Consider the following 16,895-nt stretch of genomic DNA (forward strand, 5'->3'; position numbering starts at 1 on the left):
ATTTTGTGCTCAAGTATCTGGAGTGGGACTATGAGCACACAACCTTCTGACTTGGATGTGAGAATGCTAACCCACTAAGCCACGGTTGACACTACTTCTGGATTACCATGGCTTCTCTCCTATTGTTTTCAACCTTGGTTGCCTCCTGCACTGTTTTTCCCAATTAATAATAAAAAAAAAATCACTGTTTTCACATGCATCTGTTGTTCAATAAAATTCTTCCCACAGAAAAAAAAAAGTAATTAAATCATTAACTGGTTCTTTTAACATTACCTCGCAGGCTCTTGATAACACAACCTCTTTGAACTGGAACTCTGGGAGTACAAGCGGGCAGATGCATTAACTGTCACAGCAGGGTGCACAGAGACAGTTATTGGATTGTTTTCACATGCTGGTTCCGATCAGCTGAGAGATCAGTTCCCTCTCTGCCCTGCTAACAGTGTGAGTGCCACGCTGTCGAGCTACACGTTAAGGGCATAAGTGCCAACCCATCCGTACCCTTAGCAGATCCCAACCAATTCAGCCCGCTGTGGGCATCATACACACTCCACTGCCTCAACCGCATTAACTCATTCCCATCCTTTGCTCCTGTCCTCTACACTTGCAGTGGCACCTGTGTTATCACCAGGAACACCCAATACAATTAATTGCAGCCAGGGCTGTGACTGGAGAGTGTGTGTTCGGAGCTCCAGAACAGGAGAAGGGAGTAACTGGCGGACACTGGTGGTGGGAGCAATCCGAGTTAAGATTATCACAATAATGACGTGTATTTTCTGTGGCCTATTCTTATTTCAATGAAATTCAGACTTGGATAAAACGCGAGACAAAAAAAAATCTAAATTCGCTTTCCATATTTTTATTGTAGTCATTTCAGAATTTTTTCCCCCTCCCAAAGATGCACTTTTCAAAAAAAGTGTCCGTTGGTTTTTCCCCGAACAACTCGGAGGAGTGTTGGGGAGCAAGAACTTTATTCCTCGGTGTCAATTTTCACCATCAGTTCCAAAAGTTATTCAGTGCCAGAAATCCTCTGAATTGTAGTCTCCTCTCTTTATCTTGGATGCTGGTCTTCTTTCAGTTGCAGGTTTCACAAGTAATCTTGCTTCGATTTTTGTTTAGCGCCGAAGATACATTAAATTTTGCTCAATTGCCTTCCTCCTCCCTCCTCACTTTAGGTCGACGGTAAAGCAGCCTCGGCCACTTCTCTCCCGATTGCGGAAAAAACCAACTTCCACCACACACTCAGGTGTGCTGTTGCTTGGCAACCGGCGACAACTGGAGAATGACGACTGACCAGGGTAATGGAATGCGACTTTTAAGTTTCCCCACGGGTGGCCTTGGGAGATTGAATTTTGGAGGAACTTGCATTTTCTGCGTGTTCCACATACCAGTGCGTTCGAGTAAACAATACAGCTCAGTGATCGGAGTGAAGTCAAAATGGCTGGCTGGAAAAAGGAATGTATGTGCCTGCAAGGGAGATGGGTTCCCAACTCTGGATGGATGTAGTCCTGAAGGTTTCATCACATATCCTCCCGCCTCCAAACGCCCCACCTGATCAAACAACCTTTATTTCCCCATTGCCAATATTTTTTTTTATAACTATTAACTTCAAAGAAAATGGATAAAAAACACACTTTAAAAAAAAAATGTCTATGATTTTTCTCCCAGGTCTTGCTCCAAGTCGTGTCCTGGAGACTCATCTTTAATTCCTGGAGACTCCAGGGCAATAATGGAGGGTTGGCAACCCTGGCGAGGGAGCCTGCATTCAATCTCCCTTCGAATATGCTGATAGGGCTAGATGAGGTAAAGTGGAAGGAGGCTCGTGTGGTGCATAAACACCGGTCAAGTTGGGCTGAATGGCCTGTTTCTGTGCTGTACATTCTATGTAAATTCCCTAAAATCTTTTTCGGTGGTCATATCTTTGGAGGCCCAGTGGCGATCAGGGGCCACTGCTATACCTGGAGAGGAGCCAGGTAGTGGGAGGGGGAGGAGGGGTGAGGGCGGGTATGAGATGGGGCGAGGGCAGGGCACGAGAGCGGGAGTGGAGTGGAGTGGAGTGGTCAGTGGTCAGTGGTCACCTGACATGTCCATCCTTGCGGTGCCCCGCCTTCTCACGGTCAATTGGAAAGTGAACAGACTCTTCGTTGGATGATTCTTGACACATTAAACAGCATTTTTCCTCCCCCATCTCCAATATTTTTATAACTAATAAACAAAAGTCTTCAAAGAAAATGAGAAAAAAAACTATTTTATTTTAATGCCTGCAGTTCTGGGTTGCTCGCAGCAGTGACCAGGAGATTAATCTTCAGTTCCTGGAGACTCCAAGACAATCTTGGAGGGTTGGCAACACTACCGCCCACAGCGCCAGTGAGTGAGTGAGTGAATGAGTGAGTCTATCTGGTATCATTGTTCCCAGAATGTGGCCTACCTCCATGCCTCACCAACACCCGAGGCAGAAGTTCCAGCTGCTCATCCCAGCGGTTAGCAAATGACAGCCCTTTCCCAAGGGTCTCCAATAGTAACAGCACACCAATATAATAAATACATTCATACGGATAGTCACAATGTAATAATACATAAATATCATGAGAAAAACCGCAAGCGCTCAGAGCTTTCCAATAGTGTGTATGCATATATATTATATATCAATACATACATACACATCTATACAGGCATTACATAGAAACATAGAAGATAGGAGCAGGAGTAGGCCATTCGGTCCCTCGAGCCTGCTCCGCCATTCAATGAGATCATGGCTGATCATCCAAACTCAGTACCCTGTTCCTGCCTTCTCCCCATATCCCTTGATCCCTTTAGCCTTAAGAAATATATCCAACTCCTTCTTGAATATATTTAATGAATTGGCCTCTACTGCCTTCTGTGGTAGAGAATTCCACAGGTTCACCACTCTCTGGGTGAAGAAATTCCTCCTCATCATTGTCCTAAATGGCTTACCCCTTATCCTTAGACTGTGACCCCTGGTTCTGGACTCCCCAGCCATCGGGAACATCCTTCCTGCATCTAGTCTGTCTAGTCCAGTTAGAATTTTAAAAGTTTCAATGAGATCCCCTCATTCTTCTAAACTCCAGCGAGTATAAGCCCAATCGACCCAATCTCTCCTCATACGTCATTCCTGCCATCCCAGGTATCAGCCTGGTGAATCTTCGCTGCACTCCCTCCATGGCAAGAACATCTTTCCTCAGATAAGGCGACCAAAATTGCATACAATACTCAAGGTGTGGTCTCACTAAGGCCCTGTACAACTGCAGCAAGACATCCTTGTTCTTGTACTCAAACCCTCTCGCTACGAAGGCCAACATACCATTTGCCTTCTTAACCGCCTGCTGCACCTGCATGCTTACCTTCAGCGACTGGTGCACAAGGACACCCAGGTCTCGTTGCACTTCCCCTTCTCCCAATCTATTCCCATTCAGATAATAATCTGCCTTCCTGTTTTTGACACCAAAGTGGATAACCTCACATTTATCCATGTTATATTGCATCTGCCATGCTTCTGCCCAATCACCAAACTTGTCCAAATCATCCTGGAGTTTCTCGGCATCCTCCTCACAGCACACACGCCCACCCAACTTTGTGTCATCTGCAAACTTGGAGATATTACATCTAGTTCCCTTGTCTAGATCATTAATATATGTGACAAGAAGCTTCTGAAGACCTGGAGAGACACAGGAGCTTGTTGTCATAATAGTAAATATTAATATATATGTGCACGCATGACAGAGAGAACGCCCCTGCCCTTCTTCAAAATAATGCCACAGGATCTTTTATGTCCACTTGAGGGGGCTGATGGGGCCTCGGTCTCACGTCTCATCTAAAAGACATCACCGCGCTCCCTCAGTACTGCACTGGGAGAGTCACCCTTGATTTTGTGCTCAAGTCTCTGGAGTAGGACTTGAACCCACAACCTTCTGACTCAGAGGCGAGAGTGCTACCTCCATTATCCATATTTGTGATCAATCAGAATTTTAGTTGGGCAAAGTCTTGCACATCACATTGGTGCTAGCGTGGCTGCAGTGAGACACACAACGCAAGAAGGATTAAATTCAGTTTGTTACTTCTTTTGCCTTCATTCCCATGCCAAGGGCATTGCTTTGCCACTTTCATTAAGGGAGATCCCTCCATGGATACAACTTAACCACTACTTGTTGATTTACCTAATCTCCTCACCCACTTTCTTCAACTATGTTATTGCACCACATGGCCTTGCACCCTGGCCTCTCAACAATAAAAATAATACTTCTTTTCACCACATGACCGTGGCTTCATAACTGCTTGATTCACTCGGTACTTTCATTCCCCAGACATTACTCTCTGACTCTATTAAGCCAAAAGTAGCTCTTACTGAAGGTGTAAATGGGCTTCCTTGAGGAGAAAGACCGATACAATTTTCAAGTATGCAGCCTCTCATGCTTCAGCTCATAAAGTGAAAATTGCCATCGCACTTGCTAGCATCCAGTTTGCTAAAATCACATTATCTGATGGAACTTTGCAGGTATTTTCTCTCACACTTCGCTGCCAGCAAGATACATGGAGTTGAGTGCCTATTTAGTCCCTTAAATGGTGTCAAAAGCAGCCAGCTTAGCACATCCTTCAGAAGTGTAAAAAGTACGGTTATGTATGTATCCAGAGTGGCTCGGTCACTCTTGTCCCAGAGTCAGAAGGTTGTAGGCTTGACTCTCACGGCAGTGCAGAACCTACCGAAACAACAACAACTTGCATTTCTACAGAGCCTTTAAATGTAGTAAAACATCCCAAGGCACTTCACAGGAACGATGATCAAACAAAATTTGAAACCGAGGTACATCAAGAGATATTAGGACAGGTGAGCAAAAGCTTGGTCAAAGAGGTAGGCTTTAAGGAATGCCTTAAAGGAAGAGCGACAACTAGAGATGCGGAGAGGTTTGTGGGGGGGGGAGATTCCAGTGCTTGGGGCCTAGGCAGCTGAAGGCGGAGTGATTAAAATCAGGGATGCGCAAGAGGCCAGAATTGGAGGAGCGCATAGATCTCGGAGGGTTGTAGAGGTGGTGGCGGTTACAAAGATAGGGAGGGGCGAGGCCATGGAAGGATTTGAAAACAAGAATTTTAAACTCAAGGAGTTGCTGGACCGGGAGCCAATGTAGGTCAGTGAGCACAGGGGTAATGGGTGAACGGGACACAGGTACAAGTTATGATATGAACAAACTAGGCCGACATTCCAATGCAATAGTGGGGTTGTGACGTATTGAAGATACCATCCTTTGGATGACATGTTAAGCCGAGGTGTTGCGTTTCTCGTCAGGTGGATGTTGAAATGCAAAGATCGTCGGGTTTGTGAAGGAACGAGCCGTATAACCTATTCAGAAAAATACACTCTCATGAAAGAATTCTGGTCTTATTAAAACATGACAAAGTGGGTTTGGAAATTTAGAAACCCAACTATAAAATAGCTAGGAAAGAATTCTGGCTATTAAGATAAGACAGTTGTTGACCCTGAATAAATAACCTTTTTGAAACAGAAGGTGCATGGCTCCGACAAGCTGGCCTTTTGGGACCAAAACAATGGTCCATATTGGATTAAGTTGTTTTAATTTAAACTTCGTAAAGATGGTACATAAGATAAGGAACATCTGCCCTCGTAAATATGACATAAAATAAGGAACAACTGCCCTTCACACCGTTTTATATGGTCAACCCAGAACACCTGGAGATGAGACAAGATTCTGGAATATTACAAGCTGATGTAGCAGTAAGAATTGCAGAGGTCGGCAGAAAGATGAATAGCGATAATTAACTTGCATCAGCAGAAAACCTTAAAGGAAATACAACTGAAAAGGGTATAAATATTGAAGTCTCAAATGGGATATCAGACTCGCTTTAATCAGGCAAAACGATTCTCGACCACAGAGGCGGCTCTGTGGTCTCCAACTCTTTGTACCTCGGGGATCAAAGGTATTTGATATTGATGGATATCCTGTATAGAAAACTTTAAGAATTGTAATACTGTAGCAAAGTTAAGATTTTAAAGTAAGATTCTCTGTTAATAAGATCGTATTTTTTCTCTTTTTAGAACTGTTAACATTGTGATTGACTGATTCACCAACTGTAAATTGCATGTCGGTTCTTTTAATAAATCTCTATATATTTTTTGAATTGCCTCACATAAGTCTTCTGTATCAATAACTCGCAAACTCAATCTCTGTACACTCTTTGGTGAAGAGTTACAGAATTCTGAAGAAGTTCTCCAGATCCTCATAATATCCGGGACGTTACAGTCTAGCTAAACTTATTAAAAGCGCGATCTGGAGGACGGTAACATTCTCGGGTTGTTCCTTTCCTTTAGGGAGAGATAGCCCGGACCTTTAGACCCAATTAAGATTTGGATTAGGATTCGGCTACCTCAAACTTTAGTTGAAAGTGAACGTCTGAGAAATACGCCTGATCCGGGATAGACCCAAAGGGGCTAGGATTAGTAAAAATCCCTTCAGGTTGGTGTATAGAAACATAGAAGATAGGAGCAGGAGTAGGCCATTCGGCCCTTCGAGCCGGCTCCGCCATTCAATGAGATCATGGCTGATCATCCAAATTCAGTACCTTGTCCCTGCCTTCTCCCCATATCCCTTGATCCCTTTAGCCTCAAGAAATATATCCAACTCTTTCTTGAATATATTTAATGAACTGGCCTCCACCGCCCTCTGTGGTAGAGAATTCCACAGGTTCACCACTCTCTGGGTGAAGAAATTCCTCCTCATTTCAGTCCTAAATGGCTTACCCCTTATCCTTAGACTATGACCCCTGGTTCTGGACTCCCCGGCCATCAGAAACATCCTTCCTGCATCTAGTCTGTCCAGGCCTGACAGAATTTTATAGGTTTCGATGAGATCCCCTCTCAATCTTCTAAACTCCAGTGAGTATAAGCCCAATCGACACAATCTCTCCTCATACGTCATTCCTGCCATCCCAGGTATCAGCCTGGTGAATCTTCGCTGCACTCCCTCCATGGCAAGAACGTCCTTCCTCAGGTAAGGCGACCAAAACTGCACACAATACTCAAGGTGTGGTCTCACCAAGGCCCTGTACAACTGTAGTAAGACATCCTTGTTCCTGTACTCGAACCCTCTTGCTACGAAGGCCAACATACCATTTGCCTTCTTAACTGCCTGCTGCACCTGCATGCTTACCTTCAGCGACTGGTGCACAACACCACCCAGGTCTCTTTGCACTTCCCCTTCTCCCAACCTATTGCCATTCAAATAATAATCTGCCTTCCTGTTTTTGCCACCAAAGTGGATAACCTCACATTTATCCACATTATAGTGCATTTGCCATGTTTCTGCCCAATCACCCAACCTGTCCAAATCATACTGGAGTTTCACGACATCCTCCTCACAGCTTACCCTCCCACCCAGCTTTGTGTCGTCTGCAAATTTGGAGATATTACATCCAATGCCCTCGTCCAGATCATTAATATATATTGTGAACAGCTGGGGTCCTAGGACCGATCCTTGCGGTACCCCACTAGTCACTGCCTGCCACTCGGAAAAGCGACCCGTTTATTCCAACTCTTTGCTTTCTGTCCGCCAACCAGTTCTCTATCCAAGTCAATACCTTGCCCCCAATCCCATGTGCCTTAATTTTGCACGCTAATCTCTTATGTGGGACCTTATCGAAAGCCTTCTGAAAGTCCAAATACACCACATCCATTGGTTCTCCCTTATCTATTTTACCAGTTACATCCTCAAAAAATTCTAGTAGATTAGTCAAGCATGATTTACTTTTTGTAAATCCATGTTGACTTTGTCCGATCCGGTCACTACTTCAAATCAAATCAAATAGGCCTAAGGTCCTCCTTGATTCCAACCTTGTCATGTGACACTCTCGACCCTGCTGCACTACAAACTAAGGAAAAAAGAACTTGCACATATATAGTGCCTTTCATGACCTCAGGATGTCCCAAAGTGCTTTACAGCCAATTAAGTACTTTTGAAGTGTAGTCACTGTTGTAATGCAGGAAATGCAGCAGCCAGCCTGCGCACAGAAAGATCCCATAAACAGTGCTAATGACTAGATAATCGGTTTTAGGTGTTGGTTGAAGGAGGAATATTGCCAGTACACCGGGGTGAATTCCCCTGTTCTTCTTTGAATAGTGTCATGGGATCTTCTACATCCACTTGAGGGGGCAGTGGGGGCCTCAGTTTACAAAGACAGCACAGAAGCAGGCCATTCGGCCCAACAGGTCCATGCTGATGTTTATATTGCACACGAGCCTCCTCCCATCCCGGTTCATCTAACCACATCAGCCCCATATCCTTCTATTCTTTTCCCCCTCATCTGCTTACCTAGCTTCCCATTGAATGCATCTGTGCCACTTGCCTCAACCACTTCCTGTGGTAGCGGGTTTCACATTCTAACCACTCTCTGGGTAAAGAAGTTTGTCCTGAATTCCCTTTTGGATTTAATAGCCCCTAGTTCCGGTCTCGCCTGCAAGTGGAAACATCTTCTCTCTGCCTGCCCTATCAAACCCTTTCAAAATGTTGAAAACCTCGACCAGGTCACCCCTCAGTCTTCTCTATTCTAGAGAAAAGAGCCCCAGACTGTTCAGTCTTTCCTGATAGGTATAAGCTCTCAGTTCTGGGATCATTCTGGTATACCTTTGTGCACCTTCTCAGTTCTGGGATCACAGGTATACCTTAGAGGCATTGGAGAAAGTGCACTATATCCTTTTTATAATATGGAGACCAAAACTGTTCACCATACTCCAAGTGTTGTCTAACCAAGGTTCTATACAAGTTTAATGTGTTTTTGCTTTTCAATTCTATCCCTGTAGAAATGATCCCCAGTGCTTTGTTTGCTTTTTTTAAATGGCCTTATTAACCGCCATTGCTACTTTTAGTGATCGGTGTATCTGTACCCCCAGATCCCTCTGTTCCTCTAACCCATTTAGCCACTTATTTTCCAAGGAATATGTGGCCTTCTTATTAGAATCATAGAATGGTTAAAGCACAGAAGGAGGCCAGTCGGCCCGTGGAGCCCATGCCAGCTCTCTGCAAGAGCACTTCAGCTAGTCCCACTCCCCCACCCTTTCCCCGTAGCCCTGCAAGTTTTTTTTCCCTTCAGGTAATTATCCAATTCCCTGTTGAAAGCAATGACTGAATTTGCCTCCACCACCCTTTCAGGCAATGCATTCCAGATCATAACCGTTACTGACCAAAATATATTACATCATACTTATCCACAATTGAAGCTCAATTGCCAATTACATGTCCATTCTGCAAGTTTATTAATGTCTTCCTGTATTTTGTCGCAGTCCTCCTCTATTAACTACAGCTCCCAATTTGGTGCCATCTGCAAATTTTGAAATTGTACTTCCAATTCCAGAGTCCAAATAGTTTATGTAAATGGTAAACAACAGTGGTCCCAGGACCAATCCTTGTGGAATACCACTTCCCACCATTTGCCAATTTGAGTAACTACCTTTAACCCCTACTCAGTTTTGTTTTATAGCCTGCTTACTATCCATTCTGCTACATGTTCTGACCTTAGTCATGAGTCTACTACGTGGTACCTTAGCAAAGACTTTTTGCAAATCCAAATAGATTATGTCTACTGTATTACTCTTATCTACCCTATCTGTTACTTCTTCAAATAATTCAATAAGGTTGGTCAAGCATGACCTTCCCTTTTCGAATCTGTGCTGCATACTTTATTATATTTTCAGTTTCTAGATATTTTTCTACATATTTGATTAATTATTCCATTATCTTTCTTACCACTGACATTAAGCTAATTGGTCTATAGTTCCCTGGGTTTGTTCTATCTCCCTTATATATTAAATATATATAGGAATCACATTAGCTGTTTGCCAGTCCTCTGGCATTATTCACTTTTCCAATGAATTCTTTATATATATGCACAATAGTGCCTCTGCTATCTCTTCCCCAACTTCTTTTAAAATGCTTGGATGCAATCCATCCAGACCAAGGGTTTTATCCTCTCTAACTTTAATTAGTTTAGCAATGATCTTCCCCATTTCTATCTTAAATATCTTTATACCCTTTTTGATATCTTCTTCTAATGTCATATCCACCATGTTAGTTTCCCTAGTAAATCCCCAGGCAAAGTAATTATTTAATATTTCTGCTAATTCGCTGTCATTACAGCGTTTAACATCCCATTCGAAAGACGGCACCTCCGACAGTGCAGCAGTCCCTCAGTACTGCACTGGGAGTGGCAGCCCGCATTCTTTCAATGTAGGGTCGGGATGGGGTGGCGGGAGCAATCCTTCTCCTCCCAGCTCCATATTCAGGTAAGCATTTTTTTTTTTTTTTAAACTTAGCTTGTTGGTAACATGGTCTGGTTTTCCCGAGTGCAGCTGGTACAGGCTGCCTCAGGGCAAACCAATCTTGCAGTGGGGGCCTCAAACAGGAGCTAAGCCTCTTATTTGCATATGCAAAGGAACTAACGCCTGCTTCAAGCGGGGGCAGTGGTCGCAACATTCCCCCCTAAGGTGCGCATCGATTGGGAGGTCCCATGCAGGCCACTCACCAGCTGTTGCTGCTGGAAAAGATACCGCGCAGCAAATTTAAAGGGACCACACACGGGAAAAAAAAATTGGAGGGAACATTGACTATTTTTTCCTATACCAATATAGCAGGCGGCACACTTCCTGTCTGCCATATTGGGGGCTTTGCATGCTGGTGTGCTGCCGAATTTATAGGCCTAATACTCTAACTGCAGCCTAACTAAGATTTTGTACTAGTTCATCATCATTTTGATCAGCCATGATCTCATTGAATGGCGGAGCAGGCTCGAGGGGCTGAATGGCCTACTCCTGCTCCTATCTTCTATGTTATTGCCTTGCTTTGTAATCTATGTCTCTGGATACAAAACATTCTGTTTTTCTTTTTATGATCTTATCTACTTGTGTTGCCACTTTTATTGTTCTGTATATCTGCACACCAAGGTTACATAAGAACATAAGAAATAGGAGCAGGAGTAGGCCAATCGGCCCCTCGAGCCTGCTCCGCCATTCAATAAGATCATGGCTGATCTGATCCTAACCGCCAATCTACTATCACAGAACCATCTCCTGAATCTAACAGAATTAGACACACGAAATAGGAGCAGGATCAGGCTACACGGCCCCTGGGCCCGCTCTGCTACCCACAGGGCCATGACCGATCCGAACCTAGACTCATGTCCAAATTCCTGCCCGCTCCCCATAACCCTTTACTTCTAGGAAACTGTCTATTTCTGTTTTAAATTTATGTAATGATGTAGCTTCTACAGCTTTTTGGGGCAGCATATTCCATGGACCTACCACCCTGAGTGAAGTAGTTCCTCCTCATCTCAGTTTTGAAAGAGCAGCCCCTTATTCTAAGACTATGCCCCCTAGTTCTAGTTTCACCCATCATCGGGAACATCCTCCCCGCATCCACTCGATCCAACCCCTTCACAATCTTATATATTTCAATAAGATCGCCTCTCATTCTTCTGAACTCCAATGAGTAGAGTCCCAATCTACTCAACCTCTCCTCATATGTCCATCCCCTCATCCCCGGGATTAACCGAGTGAACCTTCTTTGTACTGACTCGAGAGCAAGTATGTCTTTTCTTAAGTATGGACACCAAAACTGTATGCAGTATTCCAGGTGCGGCCTCACCAATACCTTGTACAACTACTCTACTCTACTTAAAATCATGGGTTTAGATTGGACAATGGGTTTACGATTTACCAATTCCAACTCAAACAGTAATCCTGCATAATCTACGTGCAGCAAAGCAACAATTAAGAGATTCATTTTGATAATTTCATGGAATTTCTATGGCGCCTTAGCAAGCTGATGTTTACATATCAGTACCCAACAATGTTTCCATGTCCCTGCAATTAACAAATAATGAATAATTATAGTCACAATACAAATTGTGGGCTGACTGATTTCCAAGAATTTCAGAGCGAAAACAAAGAAACATTATATGTTTGCTTATGGTACCACAGGACAAAATGCTTAATGTGATTGGTTAAACAGCTGTCACATGCTACAAGCTAACAAGTCATTATTAGATGGTAATCGATATTAGTGAGCAGTAGTGTTTGACCAGTGACATCAACAGTGCCTTTGAATGATGTACATTAACACACTATGAATGACAACTGTACACAACAGAATACTGCCTGCTTCTGCACCAAGCAGGATAGGTGAAGCTTCCCCAATGCTTTAGGGGGTAAATGGACCAGCCATTGTGGTACTGACTCAAATAGGTACAGGAGGAGGCCATTTAGCCCCTCGAGCCTATTCTGGCATTCAATTAGATCATGGCTGATCTGTATGTCAACTCCAGTTACCCACCTTTATCCCTTAATCCTCTCCCTCACCTGGAAAGGCGGGGTGGGGGGGGGGGGGGGGGGAAGAAAGGGGGCGGCGGTGCCAGGGAAAGGAAATAAAATAAATCAGAGAGGGCTCCCACTCAGATTAGAGTTCAACGTGGTGTCTGACAAGGTTGAATATCTGGTCACCGTTCACCGCCTGGACTCACACCTGAAACTTGGCCGCTTTGGTTAGATACCAGATGGCCGATGACTCCCACGGAACCAAAACCCACTGTGAGTCGGCATCTACAGGAGAGGAGAGGAGCAAATTGGAGGGGAATAAGATGCCACAAATAAAGCAAAATAGTTACAAAGTAAATGTCTCTTGACCAATACTTGTGGTTAAAGTACCTCACGCTCAGAATAAGTTTTGACCTTAATCAGCGGGAGCAGTCGAGCTACACCAGAGGGATTAACAGCTGATGGACCCGAGAATCCATTAGATACGTTCATGCAGATGTAGATTGCACACAGGTCAAAGATATATGCCTAATAATTGCTTTGAAACATGACTTTCAGTAGAGCAGATCATTTCAACCCTACGATAGTCATTTTAGATACCTGTAGTGTAACAGTAATGTTGGGATAGTAGGAAAGTCCTGCATGAGTGAGTGGTGCTCGATAGTCATTGAGGCAACGCATTCATCAGAGGGCAAGAATAAATACCAATAAAACCAGCCTTAATAACAATGCTGTTAGATTAGAAAAGGGAAGGTACATTGAATGGTGATAATGGTTGCCTTGACAAGTGATATCTTGGAGGATATTTACAAGTCTATAAGCTGATCGATGAAGCACCTCTTGTCCATGACTTCACATACACTATACAACATCGGAACCTCATGAATTAACTCAATGACTAGACAGACCAATGATAAACACAGCACTAGAAGATGAGTTCTGCAAGAAATACTAGCCAATGGCCCATAACAAAGGGTTCGAAAGTACAGGTCCACTTTGATCAGAAACATCCATTCTTTTCAGTGGGAATCAACATCTACAGATTCTTTTAAGACAAAAGGATGTCAAAACCCTCAGGGCATTGTTCATTTTAACTAAATTCTTGCTTTTGATACTCAAGAATACTGCATATATACAAGGGGATCCTTGCATAAGACAACACCCTCCCCACAAAATTCCATCCAACAGAGATAAAGAAAGATGAGGGTCTACATTGCAGGTTCTACCGATCAAAATTCTCACCTTACTGTTGGCTGGTGTCCACAACCCACTTTTCTCTGTTCAGTTAGGGCATTCCTATCGGCTGTTGCTCTCCTCTTCCAAGATCAGACTGAAATGGCCCTTCAGTCTCCCGTTTCCTGGTTCAGCTACTGATTTTAAATCTCCTCTCCTTTCTATTTATCCCGCAAGCCTGTCCCCAATTTTAAAATCACCTCTGTATCTAAAGCCTGGGCTTAAGACGTGTCAGGAGGGAGAGTTGGCTTTGAAGCATCACAGCACTGCACGCAGAATGGAGCATAGCAGGAGCTGACAGGAATGCTGCTCCTACTGGCTCCACCATCATTGGAGATGTGGAGATGTGGCTCTGTGGCTCCAGTAGGGGGGTGGAACCCGAGGGACAATGCATCATGCATATAAGCAATCCCTCGACCAATAGTCCCAAACTGGGACACAAAGTTGTAGTCTTATATGAGAACATAAATGGCAATTTAAAACTAATCACAGCACAAACTGCTTATGTTTTAATATATGTTGATGTTATTACAGCTCCATCAAATCCCAAGACCTCTCAGTCTTGATAGAGGCTTCACCTCACTCAAGCGATCAGAGCCCAACTGGAAATACTAGTTTAAAATGCTAGCAAACACCTGCTATTCACCACCTGCCCGTGAATATCCCATAACAAGGAACATGTGAAACTTCTGCACATCCTAGAACTATTTTTAGAAAACTTGTAAGTCACAATTACACTGGTGCATAATTATCCCAATTCTGAAGTGGCTGTGACATTGAGGGGGTTTGGCCAAGATTTAAAGTGCTCAACTTTATAGTCTGGACATCCCAAAATACACAATGCCTGCAAAAATACAATGACTGTAAACTCTTCCACAAATATCAAAAGTTTATTTGAATGGACGTTTTAAAAGCACAGAATGTCAAAACGAGTTATACGATGCAATGAAGGTTGTCCACTTACTTCTCATATTCTTGGTTGTCTCGGTCACAGCGGCCATCCTTGTGCTTTTCCCAGTCTTTCCCATGCTTACAAGTGGTCAGTGAAATAATATCCTTCCCATTGTGGATGTGGTGTAAGGCATTTCTGGTATCTGACCCAATTCCAGTCAAGTATCTCTTGCCTTTAAAGACCAACAGGTACTTTCTCCTGGGTGGGACATTGTTGTAGAGGAGCCAGCCTTTCGCTCCACCCTTCTGAGGATGCTCTCTTGAAAACAAAGGGATGGAGACATCAAAATGTGGCCTGTAACTCTCCATGTAAAAACTTGCTTTGGCCACCATGGCCTGGCCAATGTCAAAGCCCAAATCCTCTGTATAATCAGGCCAAGTTCCCGAGTAGAGGTTAAATATCAGATGGTTCCTACCGTTGTTCCACAAGGGAAAATTCTGGATTTTGCCATCGACGTTGTGAATGTATTGCAAGGAAAGCTGGTCCCGATCTAAAGTGTCTATACCCATGACAAATAAGCAGGCCTGGTGTGGATCCGGAGTGTAATACCGGGACCCTTGGATGGAGGCGAGAATTTTTTGGTAACTTTCAGAAACTTTATCCCCTTTGGACTGGGGGTAGATATAAACCCCGAAGCCTCGTTTCTCGCACAGAGACAGGTCAAAACAGGTCTCCATCCGACACCTGCTGTCCTTGTATACGTTCGCCCTATTCTCCCTCTTGATCTTCGGAGACTCCCGCAGCCTAACGTCCACCTCGCCTCCCCCAGGCTGCTCCACAAAACTTTTGAGCGTCGACTCATCGTCCCACGCCGGCCATCTCCTCCCCATCACCATCTCCTCGCTCTGCCTCCGTGCCAAGAACTTCAGCTGCCGGATCTGCGCTCCTCCGAAGTAGAAAAGCAAGAGCCAGCAAGCGCAGAATGCGAGCAGGATGTATTTCTTCCTGGCCTGCATGTGTCCGGGACCATTCGCTCTCCTCGGGAGGAAGATGCTGCTGGGCAGAAGGTTGCAGGAGGTGGCACCTGGACGGGACGGCGGTGGCAGAGCAGAGAGGAGCCCGACACCCCCGATCTCAAGCGCTTCCAGAGCCCGGCGCTGCCAGAAGAGGCATCCTCCCGATTCCAAAGCAAGGGCGGGTGTGGAGCAGCGGGAGCCCAGCCTGGCATGGGGCAGCCGGGGACATTTGCTGCAGTTGGCTGCCCTGGGCTGGAGCTGGAGAGGGGGGGCGGTGGGGAGGGAACCGGGAGCTTGTTAAGGGAAGAAGCTGCTGCTGGAAGCGCCGGCTGGGGGTTGCCGAGTGCCGGTGCTCCGCTGCTGCAGGGTCTGGCTGGGAGGAGCGGTGCCTCGCTGGGGCTGGGGCTGCGAGCGGTAGCGGCTCCGGGAGCGACTCACTCCCGGATTGTATCCATCTCGCTGACACTCAGGTGTAACCGTGTCCAAACATTCCATTTCCGAACCTTGGCTCCACCAACATTCCAACCAGGCCCCGCCTCCCCGACACGCCCACCCCCTCCCCCATTGGCCAGCCCGCTTGGCATTCCCTACTCTCCGATTGGAGAATCTATGCCTCAACCAAAGCTCCGCCCCTTCCCCGCTCGGCTACCGATTGGTCAGCGCCCCTGTCCATCAGCAGCTGGCCCCCCCCACGCCCCTCGCTTGATGCCGATTGGTTGAATCTGCAGCCGAAGCCCCGCCTCTTTCCCCGGGTCTGGACGTGTTGAGCGTCAGGTGTAAGAAATCGGCAGGAATGTTATTTAAAGCCCAGTCCCGGGGGAGTGGTGGGCGATGCAGCCCCCGGGAGGGTTTGCAATCTTCGCGCTGTTGTGCACTAGCAGCCCGACAGATTGAAGAGGCAGCAACACTGAATCCATATTTTTTGCAACGAAAGAAATTATTAGAATATGTACCAGTGCACATCGAATTTGTGGCCTGCAACTGAAATTTCTGCTGATTTTAACTTGGAACAGTTTTTTTTTAATATGAAACGATCAAATGCACAGCAGGTTAATCAGTGATGAGCCTTACTCCAAAGGCTTTCTGCCTCCAACCTTTCAGCTCCTGATTGACCTCCAGTACATTTATCTTGTGATAAAAATTTTATCCAGGGGCAAAATCTTTACACTGCTTTTTGGGAGAAACTGGGCTCAAGCATGATTTTAAAGGTTAACCAAGGTTTCAGAAAATAAAGGTGAATGGTTATCATGGATTTTTTTGGCCTGCAGACTACAAATTCCTATGTACCATTCACCCATCACCCCTGTTCTTGCCGACATCCATTGGCTCCCTGTCCAGCAACGCTGCAAATTAAAAATTCTTATCCTTGTGTTCAAATCTCTTCATGGCCTCGTATCTCCCTATAAAGTATATGGGATCATGGACTTTA

At 45.0% G+C, this 16,895-nt stretch overlaps 1 protein-coding gene across 2 annotated transcripts in view; it reads right to left on the minus strand.

Annotated features, from left to right (window-relative positions):
• LOC147103308 (exostosin-1-like) overlaps window positions 1–16,013 on the minus strand; it is a 359,244-nt gene extending 343,231 nt beyond the window's left edge. The window contains exon 1 of one of the 2 annotated variants that reach the window (XM_085962780.1): window positions 14,523–16,013. In XM_085962780.1, coding sequence (XP_085818906.1) covers window positions 14,523–15,466 — 944 coding nt within the window. In that variant the 5' untranslated portion in view covers window positions 15,467–16,013. The remainder of the gene's footprint in view (window positions 1–14,522) is intronic. The other variant, XM_085962779.1, reaches the window with a different exon arrangement.
• Window positions 16,014–16,895: the final 882 nt, after the last annotated feature.

This window comes from Somniosus microcephalus, chromosome 20 (assembly GCF_052327205.1).
Source record: "Somniosus microcephalus isolate GS21.2 chromosome 20, FLI_Smic_1.0, whole genome shotgun sequence".
Lineage (NCBI taxonomy): Eukaryota > Metazoa > Chordata > Chondrichthyes > Squaliformes > Somniosidae > Somniosus > Somniosus microcephalus.